The sequence below is a fragment of the Anomaloglossus baeobatrachus genome, chromosome 3, assembly GCF_048569485.1.
Source record: "Anomaloglossus baeobatrachus isolate aAnoBae1 chromosome 3, aAnoBae1.hap1, whole genome shotgun sequence".
NCBI lineage: Eukaryota > Metazoa > Chordata > Amphibia > Anura > Aromobatidae > Anomaloglossus > Anomaloglossus baeobatrachus.
The window spans coordinates 107,097,638-107,112,624 of NC_134355.1; the positions used below are offsets into that span (position 1 = coordinate 107,097,638).

Sequence of the window (14,987 nt, forward strand, 5' to 3'; positions counted from 1 at the left end):
AAGGAAGGAACCTGAACCCCCCCAATGCGTGTCGCCGCCCTAAAGGCAGCTTCCTCAGGGAAAATGGGGCATTGATCTGATGTGTCATTGTTTGTGCGATCTGGTGTGTGTGGGGGTGTGCGCAATCTTATGTGTGTGGGTGCGTGCAATCCTATGTGTGTGTGTGCGTGATCTGCTGTCTGTGGGGATGTGCGTTATCTTATGTGTGTGGGTGCGTGATCTGATGTGTGGGTGTGTGTGCGATCTTATGTGTGTGGGTGCGTGATCTGGGGTGTGTGGGGATGTGCGCAATCTTATGTGTGTAGGTGCGTGATTTGGTGTGTGTGGGGATTGGCGCAATCTTATGTGTGGTGTGTGGGTGTGTGTGCGATCTTATGTGTGTGGGTTCGTGATCTGGTGTGTGTGGGGGTGTGCGCACAATCTTATGTGTGTGGGTGCGTGATCTGGTGTGTGTGGGGGTGTGCGCAATCTTACGTGTGGGTGCGTGATCTGGTGTGTGTGGGGGTGTGCGCGATCTTATGTGTGTGGGTGCGTGATCTGGGGTGTGTGGGGATGTGCACAATCTTGTGTGTGGGTGCGTGATCTGGTGTGTGTGGGTGTGCGTTCCGCTGAAGGTCCTCCCGTTTGGCATCTGGTGAGTATAATTGCGGGGTCTTCTGTCTTTTCTTTTCTCTTTTGGGGTTGTCTGCTGTCTATAATGAAGTGTCCTGAAGTATTGTTTAACTTTTTTAGCTGCACGGACACTTCATTATTGAACTGCGACTAGGGCTTATTTTTGGGCTAGGGCTTATATTTAAGGCTTGCTCCGAAAAGGCCAAAAATTCCTGCAATGGCTTATTTTTGGGGGAGGGCTGGCTTATTTTTGGAAAAACACAGTACATGGAGAATTAACATAGGACTCGGTTTTATGCCCTCTGTTAGTATTTATAGATAAAGGCTATTTTTCCAGTAAAATATTATTTATAGTGCATCGCATGTTGTACTCCACCCCTTTAGGACTGTACATTGATATCCCTTTTTCCTCCATTGAAGTAGTATACTAATCTATACAGAGACATCCATTAAAAAAATATCCTGATACTGCACTGTGTATATATTTTTTTACAATGCCTCTGTATCTGTATGCCTGTACAGGGTCATACTCAAGTTGGTAATCTCCAGTGTGAGATATATGTCTGGAATCCTCCATATGCCGTGTGATTGCAGTTACGTGTGTCACAGCATTACACAAATACACAATCTGAATAATGTTCTATTTCAGGATGCGGCTCTGAAGAACACAAATTCCATTGAAGCGTCACCTGCGCCCCAATATTACTCCTCCCTTGTGAAAGACATTGAGGACTTGGGCTGGGATAAGTAAGTGTGAAGAGTCTTCGTCCATTGTGTTAGATATATTGACCTACCAGATTTCCGTCACCAATATCACAGCAGTTTTGATGATGGGCTCCTTGCAATTTTTATGTCTTAAAATGTTAAAATAATTCCATCCCACCCCAGGAGCGGGCAGTGACCATAGTTTACTCTTGAGGAAGCAGCTTGGAAGACATATGTAGCAGCAGGATGTAAGGCTAAGGCTACTTTCACACTTGCGTTGGACAGCTTCCGTAGCATTGCGTTGTGTGACGGATGCGTTGCATATAGTGGCACAATGGATGCTACGGATCGTACAAAACAACGGAAAGCTTTTTTTTTTTTTTAATTTATTTTTATTTTTTTCTTTACAGTTTTACCGGCAGCAGGCTATTGTGAACGATCAGCTGATCGCTCTCAATAGCTGGCGGCCGGGCGCTCAGCTGAGCGCTCTCACATGCCGGCGGCCAGGCGCTCGGCTGATCGTTCGGCCGCCGAGAATGTGTGCGGGGGGCGGAGTGCGGAGTGGGTGGAGCCGAGCGGGCCATGGCACTGAGGACAGTGAGTGTGTGTGTGCGCGCATACATGCGGAGTGGAGTGCGGGAGGGGGCGGAGCCAAGCGGGGAAGTGTCGGGCTCCCTGCACACGTAGCGAGGGTAAATATCGGCAAAGCACTTTGCTTGGTTACCCAATATTTACCTTGGTTACGGGTGCAGGGAGCCAGAGAGAGCATGCGCAGTGAAATCCTACGGATTGCGCTGCTCAAAAAAAGTTACATGCTGCGTTCCTCCCGCCCGGCGCAGCATCAAAATAACAACGCTGCGTCGTCCAGCTGATGCAACGCTGACACTTGCGTTACAGTGCGTCGTCCATACAAGTCTATGGAGAATAGCGCAGTGCGTTAACGGACTGCGCTATTCTCCATAGTGACGGACTGCACTGAACGCAAGTGTGAAAGTACCCTAAGAGAACTAGTGGTGGACACCCGGTACATTACTGGCTAGTTGCTATACAATGGCCGGAGCACCATCTGTTTGATATTTTATCACTCCGAAACATCAGTGATATCATGATTACAAGGTAAAATTCTCATGATAATGGGCCATCAATTTCAGATCTGTGGAGTTCCAAAACTTGTCACCTTCTCTAATCAGCTGATAACAGGTTTGATGGCGAGAAGTAAACAGTGTACGGTGCTGGAACAGCACAGCTCTATACAGTGTGTAGTAGCCATCCTCTGCTACTACGTCTTAGACACATGCTTTTAAAAGAGTATCTGTCATCAGGTAATTGCCAATAAATCTGAGAGCAGCATAATGTATAGACAGAGACCCTGATTCCACCAATGTGTACCCAGTGTGTCTGCGGTCACAGTTTCAAATTATGGCGCCGGGAGCGGGCGCGTGCACAGATGGAGCCCTTGGATAAGAGCTCCATCTGCGCATGCGTCACTCCAGGCGCCATCATTTGAACCGGGACCGCGGTCAATGGGACACTCACCGCACTGGCCTGCTGCACCACTCACCCGCTGCTGCCACCACTACTGACCCGCCGCGCCTGCCACCACGGACGCCGCCGCACCTGCCACCACGGATGCCGCCGTACCTGCCACCACAGACCTCGCCGCACCTGCCACCATGGACCCCGCCACACCTGCCATCATGGACGCCGCCGCCATTGACCCGCCGCACCTGCCAGCACAACCTCTGCCTCCTGTGACCGTGCTTCACTGCCACTGCTGCCCCTCTCCGGTAAGACAACACCAGAGTATAAGACGGACCCCATGTTTTATTTTTTTACCTTTTTTTATGTCTAAAGTTGGAGTGCATCTTATAATCCGGTGCATCTTATAAAGTGAAAAATACGTCTCGTGCTGTGTGAGCACCAGAAATAGTAATCTACACCAGTGACCTGCAGTGTAATATAATGTGTGTAGTGCTACATCCGAGCTAAACTTTGTCCACTTTTTCTAAAAGCGATGAGAGACAGGAAAAAAAAAAGTAAGAGATAGAAATTATGGTTTAAAAATGACTTGCCATAACTTGTGACTTTTTTTTTTTTTTACACTAAATTCTGAGATAATTGCTATAATTAATGCCCCTTTCTATTTATTTTCTGAAATCTTATGTCATGTGTGTGTTCCTTTATTTTTCTACAAAATATATCCTAACCTTTTCATGACGAGATTTCCCTTTAACCTTTCCTATACCAAGTGTCTGACAAAATATAGAAGAGAGCAGGCCAGAGAACTTGGTCTAAAACTTGTGATCTATGGTGATAAAATTCTAATCTCTAGTGCTGTGCTCACCTCCGCACTGGTATAAGGCATACTGGAACCTGAATGAACAATGTATTTCACCCTCTGTAATAATTCCAATAATTTATAGTTTTAAATGTTTATTAGAAACGGCAAACACGCTTTCACATTTACAATGCAAATACGTCTGTCAAAGTTTAATCTCATTTAAATTAGCTCATCTGAAACTTAATTACATTGTTCAGACTTGGGCAAACAGCAGTGAAATCTCTTGATACAGGGCATTTAGAGCAGCTGCGTCCAGGCAAAATACGTAGATGCCAGTAGACTTAACTTCAGTTATATGTTTACATCTGCAAAAGTGCCATTCAAAATACTATCTGTAAGCTGGTCATACACAATCCAGACGCTACCAGTCAGTCATGTGTGGTATGAACGCTGTGGGTGATCCCGTCCGCCCACGGTCACTGGTGATCCCGTCCGTCACTGGTGATGCCGTCTGCCCCCCGGTCATTGGTGATGCCGTCCGCCCCACGGTCACTGGTGATGCCGTCCGCCCCACGGTCACGGGTGATCTTGTCTGCCACCGATCACGGGTGATCCTGTCCACCGCCTGTCACGGGTGATCCCGTCCGCCACCGGTTACAGGTGATCCTGTCCGCTCCCGGTTACTGGTGTTGCCGTTCGCCCCACGGTCACGGGTGATCCCGTCCGCCATCCGCCACCGGTTACAGGTGATACCATCCGCTACCGGCCACGGGTGATCTGGACACATAATTTGTACTAAATACATTAATCTAAAAATGTCATCTAAAGAAACAAAAAGTGACTTTTTAGGGTCTAACAAAGGCCCCCATAGCTCTTCAGTGGAGGATTTGGCTTTTCACATTTACAGGGATTACTGTAAAATCAGTACAATATAATACTGCAATTTAACATTTCTCTTATAAGTCATCTAAGGCTGCTTTCACACCTCCGGTTTTAGCAAAACCGGCCGATCCGGCTCTAAAACCTATGCAACGGATGCGGCGACAATACCGCATCCTTTGCATAAGTTGTTGACATGCGGCCCGTCCGTTTTTTGCCGCTTGCGGCAGGCTACTGAGCATGCATAGTGGAAAAAACGCATGTGGCGGCCGGATGCGGTGTTTGCCGCAGGACGCCACATGCGGCGTCCATAGGCATGCATTGCAAATGCGTTTTTTTTTCTGCCGGACAAAAAAACGTGCCAGGTAACGTTCCATCCGGCCGCCACATCGGCTAAATCTGCCGCATGCGGCAAAAACTGGATCAAACGCAAGCCCATGCGGCACAATACGGCACTAATGTAAGTCTATGCAAAAAAACCGCAACCGGCGGCAAAAAAAAAACGGTTTCTTTTTTTCTGCAAAGCGCCGGATTGTGCCGCACAGCAAAAACCGGATGTGTGAAAGCAGCCTAATAGGACTATAAAAATGAAAACGTAATTAATGACAATAATAAAATACAAAAGGGGAAAATACATAGAAACAGCTGAACACACTGGAAAGTCTATTCTAGATGTTCTTGTAAAGGACCGTTCAAAATGTTTATGGAGTTTTCGTGAAAAAATGGTTTGTCCGGTATTTGTTTTAAAAGTAACAAAAAGCAATAGTAATTAAAAGTCAATAAAGTGGAGGTGTTCTAAAATATATATATTTTTTTTACTTTTTTCAGATTATTATTTGTAGATAATGAATTCAGTACAATTAAATTAAAAATTGAAGATTCTTCAGGACGTGAACATGTAATTATTGTGAGGCTTGGTACAAGGGTAAGTGTCGGTATATTGCTATCTTGCTTTTCTCTTAAAGTTGCTTTTAATGATTGTTTTATTGGGGAGGAATTGAGAAGTCCTGAATTATCAATTATTTTGAATTCCCAGAAAACCATATAATTGACTATTTGTACAATTAAAGGCCTTTTCTCATGGTGTTCATTTGAGGACACAGGAGCTTGGGTTATAGCTGCTGCCACTAAAAGGCGGACGCGAAGCAGGAAAGTGTTTGCTCCTGCATCCACTGCAACCAGTTTGTATATAGCAATAAGAGTAAGAGTATAAATGCATTCTAAACATTGAATAATAACCATAAAAGAACCCCAAAAATGAGAAACCTCTTATTAAAGAAAACATTCATAACTGAAGAAAAATAAAAAATTCTATTAGGTGCGTGTTGTGTCCACCAATGAACATTATGAAAAAAGACCTCTTGGCAAGCAACAAAAAGCGATTTTTCTTGTCTGCCTTGAAAATGAAACCTTTGAATGTCGTGAAGCAATGCCTAGGGTGGGACAAAAAGATTGTGGCCGCCAATTTTAGCGATCTGCAAGTGCGTATCTCAGAACTGCATCAATTTATGGAATAACGTTCACCCTATAAAATTTGGCAAAAGTGTGAAGTGACGACTACATGGTGACTTTACACAGCTGTATATATGCGGATTTATGGTACGTCTACAATCACACCGCTCAGGTATAAGTGGCCATCAAACGGAAGGGTGCACTTTTTCTTTCGAGGAATAAGCCTGGTTTATGGATAACTGGATCAAATGGGCTATGTTAAGTTTAGATGTCATCACCAAACTCTGGTTTAGAAACCTCGGAAAGAGGGAAACCAAGTTCCCCGAAGAAAGCAATAGGAGATAGATGTGCAGTACGTAGATCAGATTATTGAGGGTCTTTTTTGGGTGATGAAGCGAGAGTGGGCAGAAGAACATAATAGAATGTCCTTGTTAAAGGGAACCTGTCACCGAATGTGTATAATACTTACCTAACGGTCAGTGCGGAGCCATCTTTGTCCTCCTTCTGAAGCTAGTATGGATGACGCGTTCTACATTAGCTGACAGTGAGGTCCTGCGCAGGACCCATCCGACCTGTCTGCTCCGCACCGACCGTTAGATAAGTATTATACACATCCGGTGACAGGTTTCCTTTAAGGAGAAATGACAACTTCAGATTAAAAAAATAGTAATAAGTGGAGGACTACCATAATCTGGTGGAAGCACGATGCTGACAATTCCGCTACTTACATTCTGGAGGTGGGCCCCATCAATAGAGGATTACATTCTGGAGGATTACCAGCAATTTAAGTGTAAAGGAATACTATGGATAGGCTTGAAAGGAACAAGGGTCCCAAAGGTCAGTGCAATATAGGATTGTTAGGAATCTTAGACCTTCATGATATACTGATTGTCGCTCACATCTGGAAGGAGAACTTGCACAACTACCATTGATGTAGACGACCTTAATTGCCATGGGAAGGCTTCGACTCCATTGGGACAGATGTTACCTACACCAGCCCTAGTTGTATTGGCCCCCTATGATATGCCTTTGAATATTGAGGCATCGGCAGCTCATTTTCTAACCCTTAGCATGTTTCTTTAATAATAAAAAGACCCACAAATGTTATATTCTTGTTTTCGTCTCTTAATACCCCTCATTGTATTGTTTCCAGAAGAATATATACAACTCTGTTCCTCAACAGAGAATTCTGCTTCAAATATTAAGAAAACTTTCTATCCAATTAATACTTTATTCCTTTTTTAATAAACCGGCTTCGATTTTGCCCGTTTCAGCCCAACAAAGCAGTTCTTCTATTTGTGTATATATTCAAGACCAAATAATTAAAAATCGCCGTGCCGAAAGTATTAATCTCTCCTACACGAGTCTCGCGGAGGCATTAAGAGCCTCCATAAATGTTCTGCCTATTTTCATACATATATAAGTGGATATTGTAATGAATTCGTACTGTCGTTAGTAAGGACTACTGTTACTTCTGAGAGCTTAAGTTATTAAGTAAATTGTCTGAAGAATTGTTTTCTTTTAAAGCCATTTCACAGTTGGCGAAATTACTGTTTCACTTACTAGTCTGTTAAGCAATGCGATAAAGGTGATTACTATGTGCCTTCTTCCTCGGAAGGTATCTCGCTAATTTTACCCTACATCATTAAGTTAGTGAAACAGAGCAGCATTCCCCCGCAATAGACAATGCCGGCCTTTTTTTTTTCTTTTTTTCTTAAATCCTTTCAGTAATCTAATATTGCTTGTTTTTACTGTTAAAGGCAGCATCGCCATCAGCATGAAGATTCAGGTATAAAGAGAGCGGTATTTTTACTGCTTATTTTGTGTATAAAGAAGCAGCTGGTACATTAAATGAAGAAGCTAACGTGCCCGCATTAAAACCGAGGCGCTCATTATTTAAACCTAGGTTTTCTGAACTGTTTGTGACTTTTCAATAATACCCTCTCTTGCCTCCAGCCACTCAGACTTCCCTAAGCTCACAAAGCTAAGTAGTTCAATTTTTCAGCTTTTATCTTTGCCCAGGAGAAGATAAATGAAACGGGGGCAAAGAATATTTGTGATGGTGCGAGCGTAATCCGACGTTCGGTGTGAAAGGGATAAGAACACACGCATTTAATGTGCACAAACAAGCGTCTGTACGAGGAGATCCTGCAACAAACCTGAAGATGAAACGTGAAAACACAAACTAGATAAGCTAGCATCCAATATTTGATAAAAATTATTTCCAGGTTTTTTGTTTTTTTTTTAAACATGGGTCATAAACAAAACACCACAGGCGAAATTTCATTGTTACGCATTTCAGGCTGATTCGGCCCTTAAAGGGGTTGCCCACTACTTTTACATTGATGGCCTATCCTTAAAGAGAACCTGTCACCAGATTTTTCCCTATTAAACCAAAAATATCACCTTCTGCAGCTCCTGGGCTGCATTCTATCAAAGTGCACCTTGTTGCTGGCCCCCTTTTTCAGACCTCCAAAACAACTTTAAAAAAAATTTCCTTTTCATATGCAAATTAGTTTGGTTGGCCAGATGGATGGGCTCTATTTCGCCTTCTGTCCCCCCTCCTGCCGCTGTTCGCCGTCCCCCAGTCTTGATTTGCATGGATGACGACGGCCCCATCATCCTCCATGCTGATGCCGAAGTCTCGCGTAGGCGCAGTTAGCAGAGGCCACTATCGCTGTCTTGAGCAGAAACTAGCCCTCTCGCGCGCCGGTAATGTATTTGCGCAGGCTCGAGATTATGGACGGCGCTGTGCATGACCTCACCAGCGTCATCCTAGTACCCTCTCATAATCTCAAGCCTGTGCAAATACATCACCGCTGCCCGAGAGGGATAGGTCATCAATGTCTGGCCAGGGTCCAACACCCTGCACCCCTGCCGATCAGCTGCTCTTGGTCCTGGCAGCAGTAGCAGGAAGCCCGGAAATGCTCAGTTCCGGCGCTGCTCCATCTTCTGATAGCGACCAGGGCCAGGTACTGCTCATCCGCCTCCTATTGATGAGAATGGGAGGCGGATGTGCAGTACCCGGCCGTGGCCACAGTAGACCGAGCAGCGCCGGAACTGAGCATTGCCTGCTGCTGCCGCCGGGACTAGGAACAGCTGATCGGCTGGGGTGCGGGATGTAGGACCCCGGCCAATCAGACATTGATGACCTATCCTAAGGATAGGCCATCAATGTAAAAGTTGTGGACATCCCCTTTAAAGGTGTTGTCTGTTGTTCTGACAACCCCTTCTCAATCTTAAGATAACATCACTTAGGCCAGTTTCAGATGTCCGGGTTTAATCAGGTACAAATCACACGCATGCTTATGGTCATACGTGTGTTATATGTATGTCACACGTGTGACATCCATGTTTGCATACATGTGACACGTACCGGAGTAAACAGGTGTCTGTGAAATAAAAAGATGTTCTATATTCACCTGTATCCAGAGCTGTTTTCTTCGGCTCTGCTGCCTCCCGCTTCTGACCGCCGCTCATTATATTCATTGATTATTCACCGCACTCAGGACCTGGAAGCGGCCGCATCGTTGGGGACTTTAGTGCTGGGGGCCGCACCGCGGAGACAGGTGAGTATTCACAAAGAAGTGTGTGTGCAGTGACATCCAGGAGGTCATTGGGGTTCCCATTAAACTCTGATGACATCCTGATTACATACATGCGCTACAGCGGGTGTCACCACGGTGACTTCACGGGTTCATTACAGTTCATTGGGAACTGATGAGTTCCCGATGCTGTCCCCTCGATACGCCGGCTTCCAGGACCTCATTACACACACACACACACACACACACACGTATACACACACACGTATACACACACACGTATACACTGAGCACATATACACACATAGCAAACACACATGGATACACCAAGCACATACACACACATTGCACACATGCATGTATATACTGAACACACACACACACAGTTGGATACTCACCTGTCCCCAGCAGTGCTGTCCCGGCACTGAAGTCCCCCGCGATGCTCCTGCTTCCAGCTCCACAGGGCACTGAATATTCAGTGAGTATAATGAGCGGCGGTCAGGAGCGGGAGGCAGCAGAGCCGAAGACAGCATCGCTGGATACAGGTGAATATAGAAAATCTTTTTATTTAAAAGACCCGTGCTTTCTCCGGTACGTGTCACACTGATGGCACACAGATCACATCAGTGTGTGATGCGTGTGACACCCGTGCTGCCGTAGAAAAAACTGACATGTCTCCGTGTGTGCAGGGTCATGAGGGGTCACATGGTCTGTGTGAAAACACTGCCGTGTGAGTACCAGTTTAGAATAACATGGGTAAGTGTGACATGCGTGTTAAAAACGGATGTCACATGTACCTAAAACACGGACTTCTGAAACTGGCCTTATACTCCCCTCCTGTGCCCGGCCCGTTCCAGTGGTGTCGGCACTAGCTTTCCGGGGCTCATGTGATATAGTAAAGTTACGCATTCCTTGTGGCCAATCAGCGGCCACTTCATGGTCTCTTTTTTTCACACATAATTGTCATCTGGTGGAAGTGAGAGCTGCGGCTGCTCAATCACTGCCTCCGGATATCTGATTTGTCCAAAGGTTTAGACATTGAAGTGGCCACGGAGATCGCATGACATAACTATCACATGAACCCCAAAAAAGCCAGTGCCGACACTGGTGGAATGCTGGTATCAAATGTGATCAAAAGTTTTATTCTTTAACAAGGGGGGGCATATTGATTGAGAAGGGGTTATCCGTATGGTGGATAACCCTTTTAAACAAATACAAAAGAACACTTTTCCCTATTACGCATTTCAGGCCAATATAGCTCTCCTTTAGTCATAGTGCCATCTACTAAGACTGAGTGTCGTATTGGCCTGAAACACATAATAGTGAAATTTCATATGTTTTGTTTATGACACAAGTTTTTAGAAGAAAACAATAAAGCTTGAAACTGTCTTTATCGAGTATTGGATGCTGGCTTATCTATCTTTTTAGACTTACATTGGGCCTAAACCTAGAGTTTGACCTTTGCCAATTTGATATTGATGCCATACATGCACATATCAGGATTTGGCTGCAGAGCATCGCACCCTGGTAGCTTCACACAATATGCTGCAGAGTGAGGTCTCCGCTTCTGCGAGGGCCACCTCAGTGGCAGCTACCTCACAAATCGTAGGACAGCATAGTCCCACGGATGTCCAACTGACCTCCCCCGAACCCACGGTGATGCTCCCCGATAAATTCTCGGGGGAGAAAAACCTATTTCGGACATTTAGGGAGAGTTGCAGGCTCCTTTTCGCTCTCCGGCCTCGGTCCTCGGGGAATGAGACCCAGCGGGTGGGGATCATCATGTCGTTACTTAGAGGGGGTCCCCAGACCTGGGCGTTTTCCCTACCCCCTTTGGCCCCGGAACGGCATTCGGTTGACCTCTTCTTTGACTCCCTCGGGATGATATACGACGAACCAGACCGTGTACGAGTGGCTGAGGACAGGATCATGTGTCTCACTCAGGGAAATCACACTGCTGAGCTATATTGTTCTGAGTTTCGGCAGTGGTCTACTGAGGTACGGTGGAATGATTCTGCACTTAGGTGCCAATTCCGGAGAGGTCTTTCGGACTCACTGAAAGACGCTTTGGCTCTGCACCCACCTCCCATCACCTTGGATGATGCGATGACAGAGGCAGTTCGTATGGACCGCAGATTACGGGAAAGAAGGGGCACCATACGTGAGATTCCGCCCCCTCTACCCAGGGCACCTTCTTTTCCGGCTACGGAACACATGGAAGTTGGAGCCATCAGTCCGGATGAGAAGGAGAGGAGAAGACGCCGGGATCTCAAGCTGTGCTTCTATTGTGGACACCATGGACACTGGAGGAAAGACTGCCCGGCTTGCCCCTCTGCTAAACAGTCGTCGGGAAACTTCTAAGTCTGGGTAACGGTCGAGGAGGTTGCCCAGACTATCAGGTACCTTTCCTCTCCTCCAATAAGAAACTTCTGAATGTTGACCTCCGGGTCAAGGAGTCGGTCTGGTCTGCTACTGCCTTTGTTGACTGTGGGTCCGCTATGAACTTCATTGACTCTGAGTTGGTCCAAAGATTAGAGTTAGGGACAGTGAGGTTAGAAGGACCCATTCAACTCCTGGCAGTTGATAAAACACCGCTGCCTCAAAACCTCATTCGATTTGCTACTGAAAAATTTACTCTTGTGATCGGGTCTCTGCATTCTGAAACTATTTCTTGTTTTGTAATGGCCAATCTCCCTGCTGGATTAGTGTTGGGGTATCCATGGTTGATGTTACATAATCCCGTTATTGATTGGGAGTGTCGTACCATAGTCAAATGGAGTCCTGCTTGTCATAAAAGATGTTTACAATCGGTACCTGTGTTCTCCGTAAGTCCTGAGGGTCTTCCGGAAAACCTGAGGGACTACGAAGACGTATTCTCGGAAACAGAGGCCGAGGTTTTGCCGCCTCATCGCCCATATGACTGTGCCATCGATTTGCTTCCCAATACCAAATTGCCCAAGGCCCGTTTATATCACCTCTCGGGTCCAGAAAGGGCTGCTATGAAATCGTACATATCTGAGAGTATACGTAAAGGGCATATCCGTCCTTCTTCTTCCCCTGTGGCCGCTGGGTTCTTTTTTATAAAGAAGAAGGACGGAGGATTAAGGCCATGTCTCGATTTCCGAGAATTAAACAAAATTACTGTGAAAAACACGTATCCGCTTCCACTCATCCCTGATCTCTACAACCAACTCTCTGAAGCCCGGTGGTTTACTAAACTAGATCTCAGGGGGGCCTATAATCTTATCCGTATTAGAGAAGGGGATGAGTGGAAAACAGCCTTTCTGACGTCAGAGGGGTTATTCGAGAATTTGGTGATGCCTTTTGGTCTAACAAATGCCCCTGCGGTTTTCAAAATTTCATCAATGATATCTTCTCTGATTTTCTTGGTCGTTTTGTGGTCATCTATCTCGATGACATTTTGATTTATTCTGCCAATAAGGAAATGCATATTATGCATGTTCGCTCAGTATTACAGAGATTACGTGATAACCATCTGTTTGCTAAACTTCAAAAATGTGTTTTCTCTGTTCAGGAAATAGCCTTTCTTGGGTTACTCCTTTTTCGTGATGGGTTTAAAATGGACCCAGGAAAGGTGCAGGCTATCATGGATTGGGTGCAACCCAGGGATATCGAGGTGCTACAACGCTTTTTGGGTTTCGCAAATTATTATCGATGGTTCATTAAGGGGTTTTCTCAAATTGCCAAGCCATTGACTGACCTTACACGGAAAGGGGCGGATCTGCAGAACTGATCGCAAATGGCTGTCCAGGCCTTTCTTGAGCTAAAGGACCGGTTCATGTCCGCCCCGGTCCTGGTACAGCCTGACCTCAAGGCGCCGTTTATTGTGGAGGTGGACGCCTCAGAAGTGGGGGTGGGAGCTGTTCTCTCTCAGGGCCCTGCTACTCTGAATAATCTGCGACCATGTGCGTTCTTCTCCAAGAAATTCACTCTGGCTGAGAGGAATTATGATGTGGGTAACCGTGAATTATTGGCAGTAAAATTGGCATTTGAAGAATGGAGGCATTTTTTGGAGGGCGCTGTTCACCGTATTACTGTCATCACCGATCATAAAAACCTCCCGTATATCGAGTCCGCCAAGAGATTGACGCCTCGACAAGCGAGGTGGGCTCTTTTTTTTTTTTTCTAGATTCCATTTTTGTATTACTTTTCGTCCGGGGTCTAAAAACGTGACGGCAGATTCACTGTTCCGTAGTTTGGACCCGGTGTCACCTCCAGAGCCTCCTTCCTCCATTCTTCCGCGAGGGGTGGTGGTCGCTGCCTTGTCATCCGAGTTGGAGGCTGAGGTCAGGGAGGCCCAGTCCTCAGCGCCATCTTCCGCTCCAGGCACTAAACTGTTTGTCCCTTTGCACCTCCGGTTACGGGTACTTCAAGAGTTCCATGAGTCCGTACTCAGCGGCCATCCTGGAATTACAGCCACCCGCAGGGCTGTTGCTCGACTGTTTTGGTGGCCATCTCTTCACTCAGATGTTGCTCGGGTTGTGTCTGCCTGTGCTACATGTGCCCGTGCTAAGGTATGTCGTAACCGGCTGGCCGGGGAACTGGTTCCATTACCTGTTCCTGAAAGACCATGGACCCACTTGTCCATGGATTTCATTACGGACCTCCCTGTCTCAAATGGTATGACTGTGATCTGGGTGGTGGTGGATCGTTTTAGTAAACAGGCACATTTTGTTCCCCTCTCTGGTCTACCTAATGCTGCGGCCCTTGCCAACCACTTTATTGACCAGGTGGTTCAGTTACATGGGTTGCCCCTGAATATTGTGTCTGACAGGGGGGTACAACTCATTTCTCGGTTTTGGAGGGCCTTGTGCAGGCGGTTGGGAATTGAGTTGTCCTTCTCGTCCGCCTATCATCCCGAGTCCAATGGGCAGACGGAAAGGACGAATCAGACGCTTGAGCAAATCCTGCGGTGCTTGGTTTCTGCTCAGCAGGAGGATTGGTGTATGTTTTTGCCCCTTGCGGAGTTTGCATTCAATAGCAGAGTCCATCAGTTTACGGGAACTTCTCCCTTCTTCTGTAATTACGGGTTTTACCCTCACTTCGGGACCTTCTCTAGAGTGGATTCGGGGTGTCCAGGGGCCGAGTCCGTCGTTCAGCATCTGGGGAAGGTGTGGAAGGAGGTACAACGGTGCATCGAGACGGCTCAACAGTCCCAGAAACGCCAAGCGGACAAACGCCGTTCTCTGGGACCCCCCTTTCGGGTGGGGGACAAAGTGTGGCTGTCCACTCGGAATATTAGGCTTAGGGTTCCATCTGCTAAGCTGGGTCCTAAGTTTATAGGTCCCTATCAGATCATCGAAGTGATCAACCCGGTGGCCTTTCGGTTGCAACTGCCCCAGACCTTACGTATTCCTAATGTATTTCATACCTCCTTGCTTAATCCATTTGTTCCATCGGTGGTGGATTCTCAGACCCCTCCGGCTCCGATATTGGTGGATGGTGAGGAGGAGTACGAGATCCAGCGTATTATCGATTCTCATTGGGTTCGT

The 14,987-nt window shown here is 46.4% G+C and overlaps 1 protein-coding gene across 1 annotated transcript in view; it reads left to right on the top strand.

Annotated features, from left to right (window-relative positions):
- FANCL (FA complementation group L) overlaps nt 1-14,987 on the top strand; it is a 107,124-nt gene that overhangs the window by 23,024 nt on the left and 69,113 nt on the right. The window contains exons 5-6 of the mRNA XM_075339370.1: nt 1,262-1,359; nt 5,306-5,402. Coding sequence (XP_075195485.1) covers nt 1,262-1,359; nt 5,306-5,402 — 195 coding nt within the window. The remainder of the gene's footprint in view (nt 1-1,261; nt 1,360-5,305; nt 5,403-14,987) is intronic.